The sequence below is a fragment of the Semicossyphus pulcher genome, unplaced genomic scaffold, assembly GCF_022749685.1.
Source record: "Semicossyphus pulcher isolate SPU_LCO1_2020_fin unplaced genomic scaffold, fSemPul1.0.p SCAF_9, whole genome shotgun sequence".
In the NCBI taxonomy this organism is placed as follows: Eukaryota; Metazoa; Chordata; class Actinopteri; order Labriformes; family Labridae; genus Semicossyphus; species Semicossyphus pulcher.
The window spans coordinates 2,967,377-2,992,838 of NW_027211770.1; the positions used below are offsets into that span (position 1 = coordinate 2,967,377).

At 41.2% G+C, this 25,462-nt stretch overlaps 1 protein-coding gene across 2 annotated transcripts in view; it reads right to left on the reverse strand.

The window, feature by feature from the left end:
* Positions 1 to 25,462, reverse strand: part of cdk14 (cyclin dependent kinase 14) — a 192,602-nt gene that overhangs the window by 121,250 nt on the left and 45,890 nt on the right. For both annotated transcript variants that reach the window (XM_069655617.1, XM_069655618.1), the window contains 3 exons: positions 14,569 to 14,814; positions 5,022 to 5,116; positions 4,321 to 4,400 (listed from right to left, as the gene is read on the reverse strand). In XM_069655617.1, the coding sequence (XP_069511718.1) occupies positions 4,321 to 4,400; positions 5,022 to 5,116; positions 14,569 to 14,814 (421 nt within the window). The remainder of the gene's footprint in view (positions 1 to 4,320; positions 4,401 to 5,021; positions 5,117 to 14,568; positions 14,815 to 25,462) is intronic.

Genomic DNA, 25,462 nt, shown 5'->3' on the forward strand with positions numbered 1-25,462 from the left:
CATAACCTTCCTGATTTGTTAAAAGAAATACCCCAACAGGTGGGTAAAACTCTCTGAAGTCTTAGGAGTGCAAAAGAAAATAGTTAATGAAATGTAATTTGTAAATACATATTTTTATTATTTCTTAGTATATAAGTTAGTATGGGCAGGAAGACTCGCCCACAGCCTGATGACAGGCAGCTTGGCCCCTCAAAGTAAAACGAGAGCAATAGGGAAAATAATTTGAAAAAATAAAAGGGATTAAAATTAATACATTTTAATGTCAAAATAAATAAATAAAAAAATCATAAAAATATACAGAAAAAAAAAAGATAAAGTAAACAATATAAAACAATATAAAAGTGGTATCCACATTTTTTTATTTGTTCATTTATTTTACTTTTTATTTAATTATATTTTAATTTAACTAAATAATTTCACAGTTGTGTTCATTTGCGTTCAATGTTCATTTTCTATATTATTATATTATAATATGTATTTATTTATTTCTCTAACACATCTAACATATTTGTAAATGCTCATCTGGTATTTTATGCATTCCTATAGTTTTTTTTACATTATTTTATTTACCTATTTATTCAAAATGTATTCCTTTTTATAATTCTGTCACATCTATATCTTTAAATTAATTGTGTTATCCTTTAACAGATTTGTTTTTTAAGAGGCACTACTATGACTCCATAACTCCAAAGGACACTGAAGCCGCTATAAGTTTTCAGAGGTCATTAAACTTCAGACTGCAAAGCTTCCTCAGGTAAACACAAAGACAGGCAAACAAACATCTGACAGAAAAACTCTCCTGCCCACAGTGAAGCTGTTCAGGGAACACTTTCATTAGGACAGAATGTGAGAGCAGCATAATAAGTGCAGCTTTTATTACCAGACATAAATGAGATTTTCAGACTGTTGCCAATGTGATTAAGTTAGCAAACAAAAAGTTCTTTCCAAGGGCACAGGGGTGCTTTGATGGACGGATCCTCAGAGAAGTGGTGAGTGATGGAGCCTCATGAATACATTCATCTCGTACAAGAACCTAAAGGTTGTTTAAAAAATCAGATGAGGCAGGACTCCTCTCAGTGAGCACGAGGTTCTCGCTACAGATACCTCAAAGATCCTGTCACCGTTTGAAGATCCATCCCCCTCCCTCCCTCACACACATACACCCACCTTATCTGTGGTAATGGGCATGAGTGTGTGCAGTTTTAATAAGCAGGAATACACACACACACACACACACACACACACACTCAGCTCCCCTCTACTCTGGCTATATTACTTTATTCAGCAGCGGTCTGTAATGCTGCTCACATATCAGCGCTGGGAGCTTCCTGCTCAGTAATTGCTGAATTAGTTCAATTTCAAAGTGCGTTTCTGATCCGCTCACAGGGAGAGGTTGGAACTCGTGCATGTGTGTGTGTGTGTGTGTGTGTGTGTGTGTGTGTGTGCCCCTCACTTTATCAGGTCTGGATCATACGCAGATCAGACAGAATTATTTTCTCATCTAAATTCAAATGGCCGTTGTGTGTGTGGAGGTGAGTGTTTCAGTAAACTGAGCTGCTTCACACACACACACACACACGCACACACACACACACACACCCCTGACAGGACAGACTGAGCCCGGATGGCCTCTGTGCTGCTGTTATACATATAAAAGGACAACTGGGATGTCGGATGTATAACTCAAGGCTCCACTTAACGTTTCCTCACTGATCTCTCATCTGTTCTGACCTTGGGATGCACCTGTTGTCTCACTGCGATGTAAAAATCTCTTTCATCTGAGGGTTTAATCAAACAGCAAAAAAAAAACTACAAACATATATTACATGAGCCATTACCAAAAAGTGCCTTTAATCACTAAATTTCACGTTCAAAGCCGAGTCTACACAGGTACAATGAGGCCTAGTGAGAAACCAACCTCTGATTTGTCTGAGGAACAATAAACTTCCACAGTCTGTTCAGTCTGCAGCCTGAGGGATTCTAAATCTTCAGTTTGAAAGCAAAATGTACGGAAGCCCAGAGGGGCAGGAAAGAAAAAACATCCTCAGATAACTTTTCAAACTCTGATCTAAACAGTTTTTTTCTCCTGCGTTTATGACTTAAGAACAGGTGAAAAAAAAATAACAGCATAATCTTTAGTTCCTTATTCTTTTTTGTTCTCATCGATGGAAATTCATCTTTTTTCAGGTGGGAAAAAGTTTTTTCCTGGAAACTTTTATTCCTATTTACAGCATGCAGTACGAGGCCATGGCTGCTAGTTAATGCAAAATGCATGCTGAGATAAATTTCTAGTCCAAGCTCACGTACAAGTCAGTTACTAGAGCATCCCCTGTGAAGTAGGTAGGGTAAAATATTGCAATTAAAAGCGGAATTTTTATTTTAACAGTCATTGAGCTGTGACTGATGATATTTCACAAGTTCACGAGAGCACAGCCTGAGAGCACAGCTTGTGAAAAAACGTCTGAATGTGTCCAGCGTTTGCAGAGAGGGAACACAAGTAAAATCTGATGGGTCAGTTACACGATGTGAGAGAGCAGCTCCTGAACATCGACCACACCAATTAGTCCTGACTACTCAGGAGAGATGTCATACTAATGACCTGATAATCTGCTAAGTTACAACTGAAGCCAAAACATGTCAAACAGATAGCAGGAGGTACAGTTGGAGTAAGTGGGCATAATTGGGTATTTTTTCAGCTTTCTCATATATTTTTTTGTGCTTTCTTGACATTTATTCATCTGGGGTTACTTTAAGACTTGTAAGCTTTTCAGTGTAAGCACAGTTAAACCGATCCTGTAGATCGCTCATCAGATCAACTGGAACATGTGAAGGTTAGGAGCCCTGATGAATAACATTGCAGGGTTTACAACACTTCCACAAGTTGGCAAAATTATGATAACCTCTATTTTGTAGTTGTTTTTGATACTAATCTACCATTTTTTTAATGCCTTATCAAAGACGATGTCTTTATTTGTTTAGCTGCTTCCTGTATGACTGGGCACCAACATATCACCAGATCATTTTTAGGAGATCATTTTTAGACGGATGATTCACAAGGAATGTATTTTGAAAAGGAAAATAAGGGCCTGTGTCCACTAACTGCATTTTCTGCACTGGCAGCACAGGCAACCTCAATTTCAGAGTGCTGTTCACAGCGCTCACTGTTGCTAGGTTACAGAAGTTGTCTGGCAGCACTTCTGCTTCCCTTGGTAGTGACGGTCTGTTTTAAATGTCTCTGTATGCTTAATAGTTGCTTTTATTTAAAGACATGTTACAAATAAAGATACATACAATGGAAAGGAATGGTGTCCTGGCATTAGCAGCAGCTCTACACCTGGAAATTGTAGCCTCGAAAAAAAGAAGCTTCACTTCCGCCACTGTTGTTGACAAAGTTGATATCGGAAGCTCCGCCCCTTTGTGACTTTAACTGGTCGGTGAGGTGAGCAGAGGTGACATCGACGAGCGCGGCGGTGTTCCAAAAGTTTTCCAAAAGAACAATTTTCAACTGAGAGTGCTTCAAGTGCAGACGCAAGAAACAGATGACGTCGAGGGCGTTTAAGTCGGCAGGCCACTGAGCTTGGTTTTGTATTAAAAATAGGTGCTGCCAGCACAATAAACACTGTCAGTGGACACATTTAATTTGTCCTACATAGATACACCAATCCTTTGTAATCAACAGGGGTCAAATATATTTTGACTCTGATGTCGGTTTGCACTGCAAGCAAGATATATAAACCCTCTGCATATGTGTAACAAAAACCCTGGAACCATCATTTGCCTTACTGTTAATTGGTTTTCAGCAATATGACTTTTGAAATACACTGTCAAAGGTACCTGGTCCCAACACAAACGAAGCACAAAGTGCTGAAGCATGACTGCTAAAAGACAGAGACGGCTGCAGACCAGCTAAAAAAGGGGCAGTCAAACATCCCTACAGAGAATCTGCATGGAGACAGCTGCATCTAATCATTCTGAAGTTACAGACATTTATGGAAGGTCATAATTAACAATGCTTGTAAAATATCTCCCGATGCAACACAAACGGCCCATGTTCCAGTACTCATTTCGATTGATGGCCTGAGCTACAGATGTTTTTTGTTCTTCAATCTCACAAGATTACACATAAAACCTCTTCTTTTCCATGAATTATTCTTATTTTATGTGATTTTATTGACCTTGTACAGGAGTCCACTTTGGTATCTGAGTGAAATATGGTGTTTCGCTTTGCTATTTGCAAAAAAAAACTAGTTCAAGTCAAAATAAAATCTGTCCATTTGCCTAGTTATATTTAATCAGAGTAAAAGTCTGGGCACTTCTTACCTTCTCTTATTGCAGTGAAAGGTGTTCCTTCCTCCTCCTGCAGACGGATCACCTTCAGAGCCACCAGTTTCCCGTTCACCCTGAACACAACACAGAGGGCAGACAAAGTGTTTTAATCCCCGGTTTAGTTTTGTTTTTGGGACATGAAAAAAGAATCTATTAAAATCAGTGAAGCTGGAGAACAGCGAGGTTTGTTGAGTGAGTGAAATGTAATTTAGCAGCAGTGGAGTGAGACTGGGGTACAAGGCCACGGGATTACAAGAGAATGAAGCTCACCAATCAAAGCTGTTGTTGTGTAGGAGCGACGCACACACTGACACCATTACTGAGGAGATTAGACTGTGTGGAGTTTCTTATATTTACAGTGTGTGAACTTTTCATTTTCTAGAATTTAATTAGCAAAACCAGAAAGCAAATCCCCACACCATGAACGGAGGAACATAACTGTTGGATAAATGAATGAAATCACCCGACGTATAGTGATTAGGAATTACAATGCATGTGTACAATCTGCAGCTCAACAGAGAGGATAAAAACTGTTCACAAAAAACTGTTATTGCTGTTCCATGTAATACATCAATTCAGTTAGAACACTGCTTCAGTATAATTACATGTAATGTTCATTGGCTGCATGAGTGGCCCATATGAATTAAGAGTGACTGACAGGATTAGGCCTGATATGACATGCACGCAGCACTTACTTGCTCTTTCCTTTGTAAACTGTAGCATATGAACCTTCTCCCAGTTTCTCCAGCTTTTCATAGGAATCTGCCTTTCCAAACTTGGGGCTTGTAGGCTGAGGAAAAAGAGAGAAAGAGATATGAAAAGGTAATTTTCAAAGGATGAAATCAGTAACCCAGAAAAGTTAGACTCTCAGAGGATTTCACAGAAGACATTACAAGTCTGTGCGAGATATTAAAATCTCCCCGCTGCATCGTCTGGGAGGTGTAATGTCAATGAGGAGGAGGGGAGAGAATTTCCATAAGTCTTCATGTGAGAACTCTGAAGACTACTTTTCATGTAATCGCCAGCTCATAACTTTTTTACACTATTCATTGTCAGCAGTTCACACAGAAAGAGGAAACAATTACAGCAGGGAGAGAATGAGGCCCAGAGATGAATGTGGTTAAACCAAGGTGGTAATAAAGCGTTAAACTTGCGCTAGTGGCCCCATTTTACTTATTAGATGTTTTAAAGGGAAGTGACTGCACTGTTGGCTTGAATGAATTCTTGATGATCTTTAAGGATTTGTCACCCCCAACCCTCCATAGTCTTTCAAATGCAGTCAAAATACAAGGCTCGAGACTGCTTGAAAGAATAATCTCTGACTCTGGTGTGGATGGTCTGCTGTCTGAAAGCAAGCAGTTCTAAATTACCGATAAATCCATCTCCTGATTGTGGACCTTAAAAGGAAGAGATGTTTGTATCCTACTCTTTGTACTTAAGAGTTAAAGTAGACACACTTTTTGGATATTTTTTATGTGTAAATGACTTACAGGTAAATCTTATTAAAGGTAACAAAAGTTTTAGAATAGATCCCTTCAGCCTGGTAGCAGCAACACAGGATGTAATGTTAATCAAATTACATCCACTAAAAGTGCTTGTTTTTACCACTGACAGGCTCAGGTCCTTTCTCAACGTGACTGACAACAGTTAGGAAAGTGTGCCTGCAGAGCTAGACCTTTCTGATAAGGTAGGATGCCCTTTCCCCCCAAAACAGCCTTTAAATTCCCATCTTTAAAGCCACCAGGGGCCGGTTTCACAAAGATAGACTTTTACCCCGTTCAGACCTGGTATCACAAGTGGACAGCCTTAACTACAGGTCTGAACACACCCTGGACTGATTGAAGACGCATTCAGATCCGATCACTCAGGCCACATACGGAGGTGGTCTGCGACGCATTTATCCACATACAGTATGTCTGGTAGTGTGAGCACACATGTGTCCTGGGCCACATTAAGCACCGCCCACCTCTCCTTTCATTCCTGTCTGCTTTAACATTTCTCTGCTGGGTCTCTTAAAAATCATATTTTTATTTATTTCATTCCAGCATGTGTGTGAACGTAATTTATGCGTTACGCCGGGAACACTTCACAGCGCTTCGGCATCCGGTGTGTTCCCGGCGTTAGAGCGGAGTGTGCACAGAAACACAGGCAGATCACGTCTGTATTTATTCACTGAGAGAGAAAGTTTAATTTTTTATACAGGACGATTCCGTACTGATGAGGGAGAGAGACGGCGCGGGTCGGAGAGATGATCCAGGAGCAGTTTATCACAGTTTAAAAATCAAGTGATCCGCATGAAGTTAATCAGAGTTTTTAATCATGCAGCGCAGTGAGGAGGAGTGTGTGTGTTTCTCATGCTCTGCTCCTGGCTTAATTGCAGTCGTGATCTGTCCCGTATTTTCGCTCACAGTTACCATAAAGTATAAACTACTTCTTCACATCACATGCCGTGAATGACACGAGCAGGAGCTATAACCCACGTCCAGATTAGCATAGTTTATACTAACGCAGCAGGGGGAGGAGACTGACGCTTCATAACGTGAATCTGTCTGTCTGTCTGTCTGTTACTGTTAACAGAGTCTCCAGTCTGCTGTGTATCATGTATGTGATAAACACAGAGCAGTGGAGGAGCATCAGGCTTCATGATCAAACTAACTTTTATATCACGTTGTCACTCTAGTCCGTGATCACCCGCTCCCTCCTTCTGGGTAAATTAAGACTTTTTTCAAAACTGAAAAAAATGGCTGACCAAGTAACCGCATCTAACTGCTCAAGTCAGTATACCCCAGCAGAAAGTGTTCGTCTATTGGAGGAATTCAACTGTTTTAAGAGCATTTTACTTGGAAAATCCAGCCAAGAGTGAAACAACAACAATACAAAACTGATACAGAAAAGGACTGCAGCAACAGTAAACACTGTTAATCCCACCATTGAAAGGACCATCAAAGACATTCAAAATGTGGTGCTATTGGTTAGCAGGTATCACTGATTGTTACCATGGTAACATGTGTCTTAGAGTGACCTAACACTATAGACCATTCTAAAACCTCTTTGTGAAACCGGCCCCAGACTCAATTGTCATTTATCCTGGTCTCTTGCTGCCTCGACAGGTCATTTTATTTGTATTGTTGTGTGACTTTTGGGGTTTTAAAATGTTAGTTCAGATTAAACATAAAACAAATGAAACTGCCAATCAAGGCAGTGTTAAACCAGCTACTCCAGTGTTCTGTGAGGTAACATAATAAAGTGTTTGTCAGTACTGGTATTACACTTTAAGTCCATTAAAAAGAATGTTACAGTGATCCCACAGTCATTGGGCCTGTGTAATAATGCTGTACAAGACGTCTCTTTTCATCTGTTTCCAGATGCTTGTCTTCATTATTCTTAACATGCAGTTTGTTTGAAGTCTAATGACACCAATGATATACATACACATTATAAACAACTTTGAGTCAGCAGAATTTGTCAATTGGCCTCATGTAGCCCAGGTGATTATGACATCACCAAAACTGTCCAATCAACTTTTCAGTCTAACTTCAAGTTTAAAGTTCTTGTTTGTTTTTTTTGTAAAACAATGAGTGGACACGAACAGGACCAGCGCTGAAGGGCGACACTGTATCATTTTGTGCCTTATAGATGTGCTATAGAAGTGTGATGGAAGTCCTCTATTAAACAGCAACAACTACCAGAATACGTCTCAACGGAAACTGAGTGGCAGTTTCACTTAGTAGCAATTATGTAAGCACGTCACTTCTACATATTAACTTCTGTAATGTAATAACTGTAATGTATGCTGTTTTCTATTATAGCAGGTCATTGTCTAAACTCTTTTTATCAATACATGTATGTAAGACACAGTTTCCAAAACTATCATTTATAGGACAAACGTAAACAAGACAAACGGCTAAAAGTGTTAGAAATTCTGTAAAAAAAAAAAAGAAAGAAAAGAAAAAGCAGGATGGACATGGACTCTATAAATATAGTCTAAAATGGGGATTTTTAAAAAAAATTTAAATTGCGTTTAGTAAATAAGACTAAGAATGTCAAGTACTAAAGGTTGGCCCTAAATATCTGAATACGTTTGAACTTGTGTCAAAAACAGATGATTTCATACAGACACAATTATCATAGTACAGTCGAGTACAGTGCATAAAGCAGTAAATGTTTTTTGCACATGGTATTTATAAATCAATCTGCATTGATGCACAAAAACAAACAGTGACTTTGTTATGCATCTGTCAATAAAGCTTTTCAGAGAGAAAAAAGCAACATTTAAGACACCAGTTAAAAGTTTTAACTGTGGCAAAAAGTAATACTTAAAGATATTGGTAATTATATATAAAAGTCTATGTACACTGTGCTACCATTTGCCAACTAAAGCTACGACAGGCTACTGGACTGGTCACACCAAAGCAAATAGCAAAAATTAAGCAGTACGGTAGATTTGCTTATAATTGTTTTTACATATTGTCACTTCAAGCACACCATAAGAGTGATTGTCAGGTCCCAGTCAAGTTCAAAACGGATCTTAATACTGTCTGTATGCAGGGAAAGAAACACTAGGCTGGATTAACTGAATAAAAACATAAAAACTGGTGAAGTGAAGGTAGTTAGCCAGAGAACAGAAGGCTAAGGCACTGTGCCACTAAATATAATCCATATATCTCTGGTTGTTTTATTAAAGCTGTATCCAGACATTCCTAATACATACACTATTGCCTTCACAAACCTATGGATAAAATAAAAACAGACCTGTGAACTGATTTTTGCTCAGAACGAGAATGTAGCACTACTGAATCCTGAATGCCCCGTGCTACTTGAATATCCCTGTGTCCACATGCCTTTCTTACACATCCTTATCATGAAGGAATTCAAACAGAAAACAAACTACAGAAATGCTTTTTAATTCTTTTTCAGCAGCAACAGTGGTGACAAACCTCCTTAGGGGCCGCACAACGCTAATGGTGACTTGCATGGTTAATATATTCTGCAGCAAATCCCAAGCTCTAATGTTCATAGAAGGCCCAAGACAACCTTTGAGAAACATGGCTTCTAACATCACAACACACACCTCGAGAGAATCTCTAAAACATGTCTGAGCTACATCTGCACTGTCCTCACCACTTTATCTTTCCTGTTATGTTATCTCTCCGTCCTCTGCAGCTCAAATAAGCTCAGAAATTCTGAGAGCTTCTCTAAACAAATTAGACTTCCTCCTGGGAACAAGCAGGAAGTGTAACTCTATCTGTGAAGCTACTCAGTTGGACAGTAAGATATTCTCCTCCTGGTGGCCTGTGGAGCCTCTCGCTGAGACTCATGTTCCCTCTCTCTACGTGAGGCTGAGATTAGACTACAAAGAGATTCCCTTCTCATACATTTTTCATCTGAATATAAAGCCCCTTCTCTGTCTGAAGCATTCTGTATCAAACGTTTTAAACCGGCCTCTCTCTACATAAATGAATCATATACAAATACATTTCTATATTACATGGACAACCCTGGAATTTCTTGTGCAATTTTGAGCTTGAAAGTGACCTAATAGGAAAAAAACTCAAAAGACAGTGGTCACCTTGTTGAGTGTGTTTGAGTGGTGACCAAATCATGTTTCCAACCTGTCACTAAAACCCAAATATGAGGTGAACTTTTCAAATTAAATGTATCCGCCCGCCTGAAACAACAGCTGTAGCCTTTTTTAAGTAGCCACATCCTTTAAATATTAGCCATCACATGCAGAACTTTGGACTGAGCTTATTATATACACAAAACTTTGACTTGGAGATCGACATGAAGTTGAAGTTCCATGATCAGCTAGAGCATTTACTTTAGTGGAGAGTTGCCACTCTGTCTGGAATTGTTGATGTACAAAAACACACATTTTACTGATGGTTGGAAAATGAAGCTCTTTCCCGTCGCAGACAATCTTTGGGTGAGTACACACAATAGCTTTCAGAGAGCACTTAGGCACATTTATTAGCAACAGCTGATATCAACTGCTCCAGGTCAGCTCGGACTAAGAAAGAGAAGCCTGCTACCTTGGTGCTAGAGTTTAAAAGAGATACAAGATTTAGTAACTTTTCATTCATCTCAGCTTTGTAGCAGGCATGTGCAATATGATAAGAGATATGATTCAGAATTATTTCTTGTCAATCCTATACCAAGATATATAATGTGATGATGCTCCCAGTCTGAGAACAGAAGCCGTAAGAAACCAGGAGGTCTATGAGTTAATCCACCAATCAGCTTCATCAATGTGTTGGAGAGGAAATTGGGTTTGTACCTTCTCATGTACTTCACATGCAAGCCAACAGCTGCAGACTGACTGGCTGTTGTTGTGTGAAAGACTTTTACATCTATGTATATGTAGTAAAACTTTGTCATTGTTATCGATGACATTTTCAATGCAATCACTATCAAGATGATTTTATCCATGTTATACATCAAAGCGAAGGGATGTCAGGTACTTTACCAACTTGTTACTTCATCCAAAAAGGAACCAGGTTTTGGAAACTAACCCTTGTGTAAAGCTGGTATAAAAAGAAATAACTAGGCAGCTTCTAGTTTAGCTAAATGACAAGACTTCAGTATTAAATTAGAACCCAGCAGCTTCTACTAAAGGCCGTGTCTGATGGCCAAAGAGAAGTCCCCTCTCCTCCTTTTCAATCCAAGAGGTGGTGTGTGAAACCTGAGAGAGTTTGGCTGCCTAAACAAAAGGACCATAAAAAGGGACAATTTACACATTTTCATAATCAGTGCCGACACAATTCATTAGAGTCTCGCAGCCATGCTGGCAGGCAATCAGTCAGGCCTCATATCACACTTATTAAATCTTATTTGTGTGCACATTCATTAGCCGTTTCACATTTGGGGCTAAATTAAAAAAGGAAACCAAATACGTTTTAAACCTGAAAATCTCATTTGCATGATTAAGAAAATCATGTTGTTTGTAAACAGACTTCAATTAGCTGTTGAGAACAGGCTGGAAAATGTGTTTCAGATGGAGGAAACAGAAAACGAGCTCGTCGGCCAAAACAAAACACCTGAGAAATAGAGATGTAAATCTGCGCTGTGACAGAGTTTGAAAGGCTGGAGCCATGTCAAGACAAGCCAGTGCATTCAACTGTAACAGCGTTATTCCTGCATAACGGTGCTTCACTGATTTAACCTCTTCTTGTACTAATGCTGCACTGCAAATAAAACATAAATATCAAACATACAGGGACATGTAAAGTCATTATTTTATGTTGCAAGTGGACTCAACAGGGTATTAACATTATCTCTGCTGATTTGTCATCATTATGTGTTTATTCTATTTATTACACGTCTTGGTTGAAAACTTGATTCTGAAACACTCGATTCTGAAACACTCGATTCTGAAACACTTGTTTATGAAACACTCGATTCTGAAACACTTGATTATGAAACACTCGATTCTGATTGGTCAATTCTGCATTTCTCCTGTAATATTCTGTAATTTCTGAATAGCAAATTGCTGCTATGGATAACAGAGTGTTGCTATGGATGGACTACATCCAACAAACCATGAGCAGAAAGAAGTCCAGATCAGTTTACGTAATAGCTGTAATTTATTTTATACCTTGCCACAGTAAAAGGTATTATAGCAGGCTCCCATGTCACACTGTCAGGGTTTATTCATAATAACCTGCTCGCTGAACATTATCCCTTACATCGTTTCACATTGTGATCTTTGAGCTGCACCTGCTGTACGAACACCTGACTGACTGTTCTCAAAGAAAAAAGAAGAGGAAAACTTTTCCGGCAGGTTTTGCTGACGGGGGATCCGTCATCTTGAATAACTCACTGGTCACTCTTGGTGTACCCGAAATGCCCCCACACTGCCGACTTCACGCATTTATTTGATGAATACAAAGCTTCACTGCGTGGTCCCTTAGCCACAGTATAGCTAATGTGACGTAGTGTCCGCACATTAAGCTGCCGCAGCAACACAGGTGTCACGTTGTTCTCGTTCTGTGCAGGTTGTGCCAACAACTATTTACAGGCCCCTTTTTTGAGAGTGAGAACAGAAACACCCGCTGTAGTGAAGACTTACTTGGTCATCAACGATTGAGCTTTTTAATAATCTCTATAAAGAAACATCTGCATGCAAGGTCAACAATCCGTTCATTGACGTCATATCTCAACTCCAACTCCCAGTTGGCTTCTCAAGGTGCTAGGCGAACTGTAAACAATGCACCACACGGAAAAGGAAGTCTTAGCCAGAAGTCCTTTATCTTTTCCGCTGGCTACAGCAAAGCCCTGAAAATGTGTCCGTCTCTCCCAGAGGCTATATCGTCGTAAGATGATACCCGATGAGTTTAGAGGTGCGTGGATGCATTGTGTCTCTAAGGCCCTGTTCAGACCTGGTATTATGCACATCATCATGTGTGTCCTGGGTGATCCGATCACAAGTGGTCAGCTCGTAGCACAGCTCTTCACACCTAGCATTAACGAGCCCTTCAAATGCATCTTCAGTGACCACTTGTGATCGGATCGGACTTTCCCGCTCTGTATGCAAATTAACACGGAGCCTCGTTCACCGTAGTAAGACTTAAAAAAACATCATATAATACAAAACACTGTAATGCAGACTCGCAGCACAGAGAGGGGCCAACGTCTATCTCCTCCCTGTGCAGCATGATGACTCTGATAAACTGCGCGTAGATCACCTCCGGCTCATCTCATCCACAGCATGTGGAGATGTAGTTTATTTATATAAATGTTTCTCATGGAAATACGGACAGATCACAACCCTATAGAGTCAGGGGCAGGGCATGGGAAACACACACAGATCTGTCTGCTCACTAATAAAGTGTGATAAACTGCAAGTGGATCATATCTCCGACCCGCGCCGTCTCTCCCCCTCGTCAGTCCGGGTTTGTCCTGTATTAAAACTTGAATGCAGTCTCCTCACTGAATAAACACAAACACGATGTGTCTGTATTTCCACCTCCGTATGTGGCCTGAGTGATCGGATCTGAATGCGTCTACAATCCGTCCTGGGTTTGTTCAGACCTGTAGATAAGGCTGTCCACTTGTGATCCGATCACAAAAAACACATGTTGATGCCAGGTGTGATCAGGGTCTAAGGCTCTTTGGCAGTTCCCAGGAGGTGAAGTGGCACCTCTTACCTCCAGTCCACCCCTGTATCAACCGGTCCATGCCGGATTTAAGCCACTGAAGCCTCTGCTGCCCATTGAGTTGGGACTTATTGCCAAGCTAATCTAGTGTGGGATTAAAAGGTTCCACAAAAATACAGACTGACTAATTATGAGCCAAAGAAAAAAAAGGCCATATCTACAATCTACTGCCATCCTATCTCAGTACTGCAAGCTGTGTTTCCATGGCAACACAGGCACAACTGTTGACTGTTTTCTCTCCCATCGTTCCTCAAATCAAGCTGAGGTGACTTCCTACCAAGGACTGTATCACCAGCTCTGTCTCTATGGTGACTCCTCCTGTGGTCTTTCTTCTGGTCCATTATTTTTTCTGTGATTTTTGGGAGTCACATGCTGGGATTATTTCTTCAGTCAGGCGCTGTGAGCGTGTGCAGCTTCCAAGAGTCGTGTTGTCACAGTGATGCTGTGTTTCAAATTAGATACTTGTAACTGCTAGCACACGGCCATGTAGTACAACGTGCTCACTATTTACTCACTTGTGCAGTGCAGGAATGTCGACAGGGTAGTGCTGTCTCTTTTATACAGCAGGTTTAAACTTACGGGGGGCTGACAATGGCAATGTTTGACCGCTTATTGTTTTTACTTTCTCTTTAATGAGAAATTGCAACCAGGAGAGGCAACATTACAGCAGCATTAGAGCAGAACTGTCACCCCAAAAAATAACTGTTTGCTCGCTCGGATACACTGCCATCCGCCCGTTTTGCTACATAGCAAAGATTGCTACTATTGAGGGTGAGAAATGTCCTCTGCTTTTTGCCATAACTGTCATTATAAACACACGTATGCACTCACGGCAGGAAGTGAAATTCAGCAAAAATTGAATCAAGACAGTGTGGAAGTTGCTCCAGTCTTTATGCTAAACTAGGCTAATCTTCTCAAAGAGAATTCTATCAATTTTGTCCCTCGCCATAAGATTCTGCATTTATACTCAGATATCTGTGTCTGTTATACAAAATATATTTGGTCACAAACATAAATATATGGAACAGGGATTTATATGTATATTGATTCATTCTACATTAACTACGTGTGTGAAAGGCGTACTTACAGAACTTGGACTGGAGTGTCGACGCAGTTTGGGCGACTCCTTGCCGGAGGACGAGCTCTTGGCGTTGATGCAGGCATTGTTCTCAGAGTGGACCCTCTTCACCTGGCTGGCAGGCTTTTCAAACGGGTCAAAGCCACTCTGCGTGCGCTGCACTCTCACCTTCTTGTCCTCAGGGATGGTGTCCAGGGGCTTGATGACCGAGTCCGTTCCCTGGCAGCTGCGTGTGGACATCTTTGTGACACATATCTGTCGCAGAAAAGAGGAAGAGAAGAAAGAGGGAGAGGATAAAAGTGAGCATTAAAGGAAAAAATCCATCTGCGATTACCAGTGTTCAGCCAAAAACTGACTGTGCCCCCGCCTCGCAGACCCCGCCTGTTTTTCATCTCCCTGTCAGCCCGGGTCTCTTCCCTCCCTGCAGAGCCTTGCTGCTACCTCTCTGCTAGGATGAGAGCCTTTTTATCTCCATCTCTCTTTTCTCTGATCAAAACAGCTCCAGCCTCTGTCGGCTGCACACACACACACACACACACACACACACACACCGCCGGCTGCTGTTACTGTTCCCGTACAGCACATTCACAATTCTCCCTTATCTCTGACACACATCTACACACCACACTATTGTGCAGACATGCTCCAGATTGTCTCCAACACGCCCGTCGGGCACTCACGCAGCCCTCCACGCTCCTCATCCATTTTCCAACACAAAGCTTCTTACCAGCTGCTCCTCCGCCGTGGACTCTGTGTACCGGACACAAAAGACGCAGGCGGCATGACATGTTTTGCCACAGCTCCCTGCAGATTAAATATTTAGGCCCGGGCTCTCCTGCAGGAAGAACTTCTAATTACTCTGATACACAAGGAGGAGTCGAGTTGCAGCTCTTTGGTTGTTCTTTGACATGGGCCAGGTTTCAATGGACACACCAGAGCATTTCCCACTATACAGGCTGCCTCCTCTGTGATGCTAATGTGGAAACTTCTTCTATATAAAAAAAATATTGATTGTGTGGTTGATGTTTCCATCTCTCATTGAGTTAGTCTAAATGGACTGAGAGTATCCCTGTTATAATCAGGTCTTTTAAGTATCCTGTCTTTTGGTTTGCGAGTGTAAACATCATATCCCCATTACGGAAACCCTGACGAGCCCAAATCTTCAACACAAATATGAGTGCATTTACATGTGCGCTAGTTCCCTAGTTTAGTTTCCAGCTAGCATATGCAGATTTCCTAAAACCAGGATAAGGGCTTTTCCAGGTTTATGCATTAAATTCCAGCATGTAATGTCACTCAGTGTTTACATGCACACTAGTATCTTGGTTATTATTGGGGTTGTGAAGCAACCTGGCAAGCAAGCAATCTGTTGTGCATGTAAATATCATGTCCTGGTTTCAAAATGCCTCATAAGCCTTCATCCTGGATTTAAAAACAAAGATATGTTACCCGGAGCACTCAGACAGAAACCAGGATACGGTGGCATGTTAACACCTTACCTTACCTTCCAATGGGTACAGACCAATGTGACTAAGATGGGAGATCTCAGGACATGACTGCACACACATGATCAGAAACCTGGATCTACTGAGATCATGTCTACAGATTATGAATAACCAGGTTTCTCATGTACCATATAAATGCTATTCCCCCAATATGATCAAAAGCAGGATAAGGCTCAAAACCAGGAAGCTCATATCCATTTAAACACACTCCTTGCTAACTGGAGTATTTTGAAAGAACCAGGATACTGTTGTATTTATAGGTCTCATCCAAATCTCTAAACCGCTGCTCACTCCCATCACATGTGCGCCTTCAGCCAAGTGACTTAACAGAAACACACACAATGACCAAAATGAAGTCCTCTCACTTTTTGTTCCCACAAAAGGTTGAGCAAATAATAACCAAATACCATAACCAATGTCGACACTCAATAGAAACAATAGAAAATCGTACAAAACTTTATTTCATCTTGTATGAATATATGAATAACCAGAATTCTCTGTTCCATGTGAATGCCACATCCTTAATCGGATCGAAACTGGGATAAATCCCAAATCCAGGTTATTTGTGACCATTTAAAGAGACTCTGTGTCATGTATAAAAACATGCTTGTCCAGCGTGAGTTCATAATGTACAACAAATAACTACAAAGCAGATCCAAGAAGCATCATGGGGCTTCACAGTTTGAGGAAATACTTTTAGTGTTATCTTTATGACCATTTACTATTGAAGATACAATCTCAAAGGTTTCAGTTTCGTGCTCTTGAGTGCCACCCACTGGCAATAATCAGTATTAAGGGAGCACTCTTCCCAATTTAACCAGACGTCTACGGTTGGCTCCGGTTGTCATGGTTTTAACTCTTGATTTTCCTCACTTTCATTTGTAGACTGACTTAACCTGAGCGTCGAGTTTGTTTCTTTTTCTTTGGATTTTCACTTCTTGTTGAAGTTGTATCTGTAGTCATCCATCTTTTCTTTGTTTGTTCAGCCATAGTAGATTACTGTTGACTCGCAACACTTGCAGAGAGCGGAAAAGCAGCCGCTTAGCTCCGCCTACCCTCTCTGGCAGACCAACCACTGCTGGCTGATGGAAAACGCATCACTACCTGGGCGCCGCTTGTGATTTCTTTCTGCAAAAGTTGCCACAGACACCCAGTCTGTAATAATACTATATACTGAAAATGCAAAGGCTTTCATCAGTGGGCCATAGCCTCGATCACCATTGTGTTACCTCATTCGGTGATAGATAGTGACTCAAAAGACACTTATTTAAATAAGAAGTTTGAGATTATACCTTTAAACTAGAGGCCTGTATTTGCATCTTCAAAGCATGAATTGATTGCTACAGAATTTTGTAGAAACGACAGGACAGGAGTTTCTGGAAGTCTCACTCCAAAGGTGCTTGGAGAAGAGAGAAACCCTGAAGAGGTCCAAACTCCAGTGACATATATAGGATATAAAATCTTCACGGTTAATCACAGTATCAGATAAAAAAAAAACATATCGAAGTATCATTGGGCAATGATACTGACACTGAACCCCTAGTTGTTCCTGAGGCAAAGCCTTTGGGTATGAATGTGTGAATGTATAAAAAATGATGATGGGCCTTGCACGCCGCTGTCAGTAATATATTAATGTGGGTGTGTGTGTTTGTGTGTGTGTGTGTGTGTGTGTGTGTGTGTGTGTGTGTGTGTGTGAAAGGCGAGGTACTGTATAAGTGCAGTCCATTTATTCTTATGTATTCATGAACGTTGGCTGGTTTTCTACAGGAAAAGATTAACAACCATTTCACCCACATTTGTTAAAATATTACAATGGTGGTACATCTTCACGTTTCAATGATACCTATGAGGAAGTTGAAAAACATTGACAGTTAAAAAGTCTGCATTTGAGCTGCTAAGCTGAATGTTACTCAGCACTTCACAGAATGAATAGAAAAGCTAATTCCAAGCCCAACGGCTGCAGTCTGTGTTGTAACACAGTAAATGTAACTTGTTTACTTGTATTCTGTTAAGATACTTGGCAACTACTGTATACAGCCAATCATTAGCTAGTTTCTTAATCAGGCATGAGATTTTCATCTGGACTGTTTAGGTAGAAAGAGATTCAGCAGTTTACTCATAAACCAAAAGCCTAAAGGTTATGTATTAAAACATTTAAAGAAATCAGAGTTGTATCCTCTTTAATTAACCCATCTTTTGCTGAGTATGACCAGCACTGATACCAATAGGCCGACGTATTTTTTGGTTGTTTTGCTGATTCAAAAATAAACACTAATTAGCTACAGCTGAGTAAGTCTGTCAGCTAAAGTGTATCATCATCGTCTCTGCTGTCTGCCTATGTTTGGCCATTTTGTAGTGTTTGTGTCATGTGTGCCAGATCATATGCACAATAAAAGTTTTTTTTTCTCTTTCTTTTAAATCCAAGGTGTCCAAAAGAAAGAGTGTCAGAAGGAGCAAATGTGCATATAAATTGGGCCACGAGACGCAAAAGACTAAGAAGCAGGAGACACAAAGAGACATGGAGTCCTTGGCAGAGAAGCAGCCACGCTGTCACAAACATGAGGCCGGTGCACATCCAGCATGTCCTCAGTGACGGCATCTGACATCTGGAACAGCACATCATCTACCAAAAAAAACGCATACCATCATTTAGGACCTATCACAGTACAAGGCATCAATACTTGATGAGAGAGTCTGGGAACGACGTGTTCAACAAGGCTTATGTTCCAAGTACTCCACATCAGAGAATCATCCGAGGGATAACGGGACATGACAGATGGATGAAAAGGTCACCAAAGAACAGAGAGACTGGCGTTTGTGCTTATCTGAATACGTATCGCCTAATATCCCCTGCTGTGCTGTGATTGGCTGGTACATGCTGTCTCACAGTTTTCCTTCAGGGCTTTTTGCCAGAAAACTTTTTCACCCAGGACTACAGGAGACTGCAGGAGACCATTGTTACTCTGGCATGTCCTTTTGTTTTTACCCTAACCACAATCTTTTCCTAAACCAGGCAGTGGTTAAGTTTGGTTGCCTAAATCTAACCAACCTGCAACCTTTTTACAGCATTAATCATGTACGTAAGTAAGTTTTGGCACCTTGTTAGGTCAGTGTTGAAATTTGGTTGTCAGTGTTGTCTCCTGTTTGTTTGAGCTGTTGTCTTTTCATGCCAATCACAAAATATACCAAAAAATGTCTCTAAAACAAATTGTTAACATAAGAATAATAATGCTTGATTACACGTATTTTGTTTCAAGCAATTATACAACCCCATGAGACACTAGTTTCCCACATAGTCAGCAACAGAGTGGAATTGAACTACATTTATTTACATACTATAATTAAGTCATTGGACATCATGTTAATCATGTCCAGTGTCAGCTGTAAATCACCTTACTTAGCCTAATGGTGTGCTCGGGCACCCTGCTTTAAGAGTTAGGTTTCCTACTGAAGTATCCTGAATAGTCATACTCATTAGTAAAATACATCTTTGCCTCAGTAAAGCAGAGAAACTGTGAATCCAGCTGGAATGAAGATTTTCTCACTGAGGTGTTTTTAGTGAATGACAGTAACAGCTGGGTTTTGTGTTGTGAGCTGCGTCTTCATTAACAGCGTCTGTGCTGAGTATTGTGTTCAGAATATGATCCTCCTGTTAGCTTCATTGTTGCTTTTGTCTGGAGTTATGGAGCACACGTGTGCTGGGTTACAGTTGCCACTTTGCACGCTCTCAGAGGGCAGCTACCCAAACTATTTACTGCCATAATGAAGCACTCAGCCTGTTCTTACTCCTACACTTCATACAGGGCAGCTTGGTCAGTGGCTCTACACTGCAAAACACGACAAGATGTGGGTCACTGTCTAGTGTCGTTATTATTGTGCAATATTAGTCATGTCTGTGTGGTAGTTACATTAATTATTTGCATCACGTGTAAGTGTAAAATAAAGAATAAAGAGAAAGAACAAGAGCAACCTTTGACGTGTGCTTATGATCTGATCAACATCAAATGTGTCACAAACACAACAAAATAGCCAAATGCAGGCAGATGGCAGAGATGACACATACAAAGACATCGCCCACATATCTAATGGGACATAAGTTATGATTGAGAGGGATTATTTTTGTCTATATATAGTTTTTTGTCGAGATCTTGTGTTATTAGAGATGAACCAAATAAGCGTATGAGCATTCGAATAAAGAGCAATCACCTGCACGAATGACAGGGTGACATCTTTCCTCACTGGTTGACAGCAGCATGTGGATTCCTGCTAAATCTGGCTTTCCGGAGTCACCAGGATTAGAACGCCCCGCCAGGACAGGAAAACCCCGTCGCGGATGCAATTACACCGTATCGATTCTTGTTGAAGGACAGCCTCTTTAATCAACCCCCCCCTTCACCATCACCAGTCTGATATACCAGCACACACATGCACACACGTAAACAGTGATAAACTGCTTTGTTTTCCCATCTACAATTTATTCTGTACTGCTACAGTGACCCCATTACCCCACAGGGATCATTTAAGATTTATCTTATCTCAGAAATGTCATACAGTAATGGAAAAGGTAGGCTGTAACGCAGTGGGCAGGCCCAGGCTAATGCAACTATCTCCAGAGGAGTAGCTACTGATGACATTAGCTTGAGGTATGACAAGAGCCACACAAGCCATAAAATACCAATCAGCCATAAAGCCTACTTATGTGCTCTGCTAACTCATGGCTATCAGCCACGCTAACTTGGCCACATTCAGGGCTCTCCCACTGTGTGAACACGTTTTCGTTCTGCTGAGACAAAGCCGAGCTATCGGCTTGCCTGGCCTCATCATTCTGGGCTCAAGACGACAGTGAGACGATACACCAGAGGAGAGGCTGGAAAAAAACACCTCATCCTCCTCCCATCCTCACTGTCTGTAACGCGCAAGCCTTTGTTTCGTGAATGGCAGATGTGTGTGCGTTGGTCTGTTTGTGTATGTGTGTGTGTGTGTGTGTGGGCTAAATATAGCTTGTGCCTCCTCAAACACAGAAGATATGGTGTGCTGCCTTTGGTCACTGTCTGCTGACTGAGACTCGAGCTAGAGAATTGTAAAGGAATGATGGGCTAATACAAGAAATGCATTCATGTCTGGGTTCAGAACATAACTCGTGTGTCACACAGCTCAGTTAATTTCCCTAAAACTCTTTGTGGATTCATTTTACTGGCCCTTCATTTACACGAGTCTAAACAGTGCCTGCTTTACCTACCTGTTAGCTAGCATCAGTATCAGGATTTCTAGGATGGACACCAATTATCAGCGTTCAGTTTCAGCTGTGGGACCACCGTCCATCTGTCTCTGATGAGTGACAGTTTCAATGTATCAAGCAAGCCACACTTTGGCTGCAAGATTATTTACTAGAGCGCTATGAACCCAAAATAAACAGGCTGGCTGTGATTAAATTAGAATAAACAGGTTGAAAGGATGCGGAACAAACAACACCATGATGCAGTTTGACTTCATGCTTCGTCAGGTCTGTCTGTCAGAGGAGACAAGGAAGTGGAGCTCAGATCGACTGTTTCTGATGCAACGTCAGGATTTCAGCAGGATCTCAACCCTGATACACTTTCACAACACTTCTCGGTTAAGTTTAAAAATATTAACTTGCATCATTTGCATGGGAGGGTCAAAACATGCATCTTTGTATTGACTTTGTGATATTTATCTGGGGGTTCATCACTATAAGCACAAGGCATTTGATCAGATGTTAACACAAAAACGTCAATTAGCTTTAACCGACCTACCACATCTCTCTGTTCTTTTAACTCAGTTAAATGTGGAAAAAGCAAAAGTTCTAAAATGTAAAAAAGATGAAAAGATAAACACATGAGTATTACATGAGACGATGGACCACAATGCAAATTCATGCTAGAAAATCTTGTCCACATATTTATGGATACTTTTTGAAACGGACTTCTTGTCAGCATGCAAACAAGACATTTTTTCCAAAAGAATTTTAAGGTGCAGGTTTTTCAAAACTGTGGTTTCTCTGTATTTGGACATGAAAAACAATCCATTCATTTGTGCTATGAAAGAATTTTACGTATCTGATGCTGACAAAAAAAAGAAGATAAGTCTACGTTGTACCAACTGCCAACAATGCAGTGTAGTGATAGCTCACACAAGGTTCTAACACAGCACACTGTGGAGCTAAGCTAGCACCTCTTGCCTTGCACACTGTAGTCTCCTTCGATTCATAAGGAGCAAATGTGCTTTAAAACAAATTCTTGTTGCATCAACAGCGTCAGACATCCACTCCTCACGCCTTTCCTCACCGGGCAGCTGCATCAAACTACTTTTTGGACTTATCACAATTTCTGAACTTCCTTCTCGCACTCTCTTGGTTCACACACCCACTCTCGTTACTTACACTCCTGTAAGGAAAGACAGTATCAAAGCACATTTGAAAAATGATGACAGCACTATCAATCCATCCATCCATTTTCTTAGGCTTATCCGGGGTCAGGTCGCGGTGGCAGCAGGCTAAGCAAGTTAGCCCAGGTGTCCCTCTCCATAGCAACATTTCCCGAGGCGTTCCCAGGCCAGGTGGGACATATAATCCCTCCAGCAAGCTCTGGGTCTACCCCAGGGTCTTCTCCCAGTTGGACATGCCAAGAAAACCTCCACAGGGAGACGCCCAGGAGGCATCCCAATCAGATGCCTGAACCAGCTCAACCGGCTCCTTAATTGCAAAGGAGTAGCGTCTCTACTCCGAGCTCCGTACAGATGTCTGAGTTCCTTACCCTGTCTCTAAGGCTGAGCCCAGACACCCTGCACAGGAAACTCATTTCGGACGCTTGTATTCGCGACCTCATTCTGTTTGTCACTACCCAAAGCTCATGACAATAGTTAAGGTTGGAACGTAGATCGACTGGTTGAATTGAGAGCTTTCCCTTACAGGTCAGCTCCTTCTTCACCACGACGGTCCGGTACAACGCCCACATTACTGCTGACGCTGCACCAGACTGCTGTCTGTAAATCTCTCAATCCATTTTACCCCCACTGTGAACAAGACCCCAAAGTACTTCAAATCCTTCACTTGGAGCAGTACCTCTCGTGACGTTTTCCGTCAGAGAACCATGGCCGATTCAGAACAGCTATAAACACTCTGTTCTTAAGACTTGGTGGTCAGGGTTGTATGTATTTGTTCCCATGTCTCGTCCTTTTGGGCTCCAGGAAGCCACTAACCATGACTGATTGTGATGAGACGTTTTGTCTCCTCAAAGTGAAATGTGATTTATTAGTCTGTGAGTTTTAATACACTTTAGGAGAAATTTTGTGATGAAATATAGTTATTTCCTTTTTGGCAGAGACCAATCTGATGTCTGTATCCTTGAGTTCTGTTGGCTTCCTGTCAAAGTCAATGTGACTTCTCACTGCAAGTCATTTTCATTAAGTGCTCCAGCAAAATAAAATATGGAAATGTATTTTTGTTACTTTGTCGCGGTGCCTCTTTATCATTTTGAGCATCAGCCTTGAGATATTATGGATGAGAGTTTTAATTAACATACGTGGTGGAAGAAAACATCCCAAAAGCCAACAGATGCCCCAGATAGTGTCTCCTCGTTACAGAGTTGAGTTCATACTGCATAAAACATGCCTGAAATGAAAGGTCTAACTGATAGTTTGAAGTCTTTGAAACGGCACAGAAAGGGAAGTATATTGATTTGCTTTGAAAGAGTTTAATCCCTTTAAACCCCACAGTTGTAAGACAGCAACTCTCAAGAATGAAACGCATCCCAAGTAGGTTAGACTTGAGAATTCTGGAAATGGGGACAGCAAATTATTTTACATCATTTCTGAGGCCTGTTGCATCTTTAATATGTCCTAAGGCTGGCACACATGATGTTTGCAGGACAGACTAAAGACAAACAACAAACCTTTAGCTTAGTACATCACTACAGCCAGAACATGCAATCAAACACCCCTACAATCGAAATATAGTCCTCTATCAGCCTTTAAAGGACAATCATTTCCAAAATGGCCATTTGACAGACTCTTTAGATGAGAGGAAAAAGCTACTTTCATCCTCCTTTCCAAGAGAAAAACAGGCTGCCTATTGACTTTGTAATCGCAAACGAGTTGATCCTTTTCTGATTTATGAAATACAAAGTTTTCTTGCAGCCATCACCCGAAAGCCTTCAGAGGAACTCAGGAGGTACTTTATGATATTTCAATATTTAAAAAAAAATAGGTTAGAAAGCAAAGCAGAACTGTGTTCAGCCTTCATTTAATTCAGGATAGAAAACGTCTACTATGGTACATTTTACTATAGAAGTATTTTACACACAGGTAGGCGTTTGGCGCACAAACACAGCAACTTTTATACCCAATTTCATGTATGTATCACCCTTTTTACTACTGGTGGTTCACAACAACTCTACAAGTTGGTCCCATGTGTATCTGTGCATCTATTCCCAAATAAGCTTCACAGTTTAAACTCAGCGAGCAGCGCAGCCAGCCTGCCTCTTCCCCCGGAGTGAAGGAGGTTTGAGAAGTCCAGCAGACTTCTCGGAGGAGGAAATGTTCCGGCCAGTTAGTGACTCAGCCAGGCCCTCTACATCCTGATTAGTACAGCCGGCCATTGCCTTTGATTGGGATTCTGGAGAATAGAAAGGGCCAACATATAAATGACTAAATTGGCCGGCTTCCCAGCACTTATGGCGGCAGGAGAGCACACAGTCACTCAGGAGAATGGCTGTGACGTAGCCAGCTCCTTCTCTAAGCCTCCACCCCAATGACTTCTCTCCTTGCCAGTTCTTTCAGCCACCACCCTCGCTCATCTTCAGAATACTGTCATGTAAGGCGGTGAAACCTGAGCCCTTCTCTTATCACTTTGGTTTGATTTGATGCTCTGTTTCTGCGTTGGAATTGAGAGCATCTCCACTTACAGGACAAAGTCAAACATCTTCTCTTTTCTAAGTTGAGTCAATTTACTCATTTGGTAGCCTTCCTTCAGATGTGAAGAGCTTACAGTGGAAAAGTCCCTTGCTGCGATTTTACACAACACTGTTCACACGGAATCAACATAACAATATGGCCTTTAATGGATGTGGATTTCAGCTCTAATTGGGCATTGACTGCAGACTCATTAGGCCGAGAGCCACTTAAGCAAACACCTTCATTGTTTAGGTACTTGATATGAATCACATCATGCAGCACTGACTCTCTGGGAAAGTGCTTCTGAATGAAAGCACTCTGTCTGCTGTCAGAGGCCTGCTGGTCTGAACTGGAGCGACGCTCTCTATCCTGACTGGATCTTGCAGGAAGCTCTGGATTCATTTGATGCTCAGGTATTCCTACTGGTGGGAAACCTCAACACAAGGCTAGCAAAACATACCTTGGAGCGAACACTGCATGGAGTAACA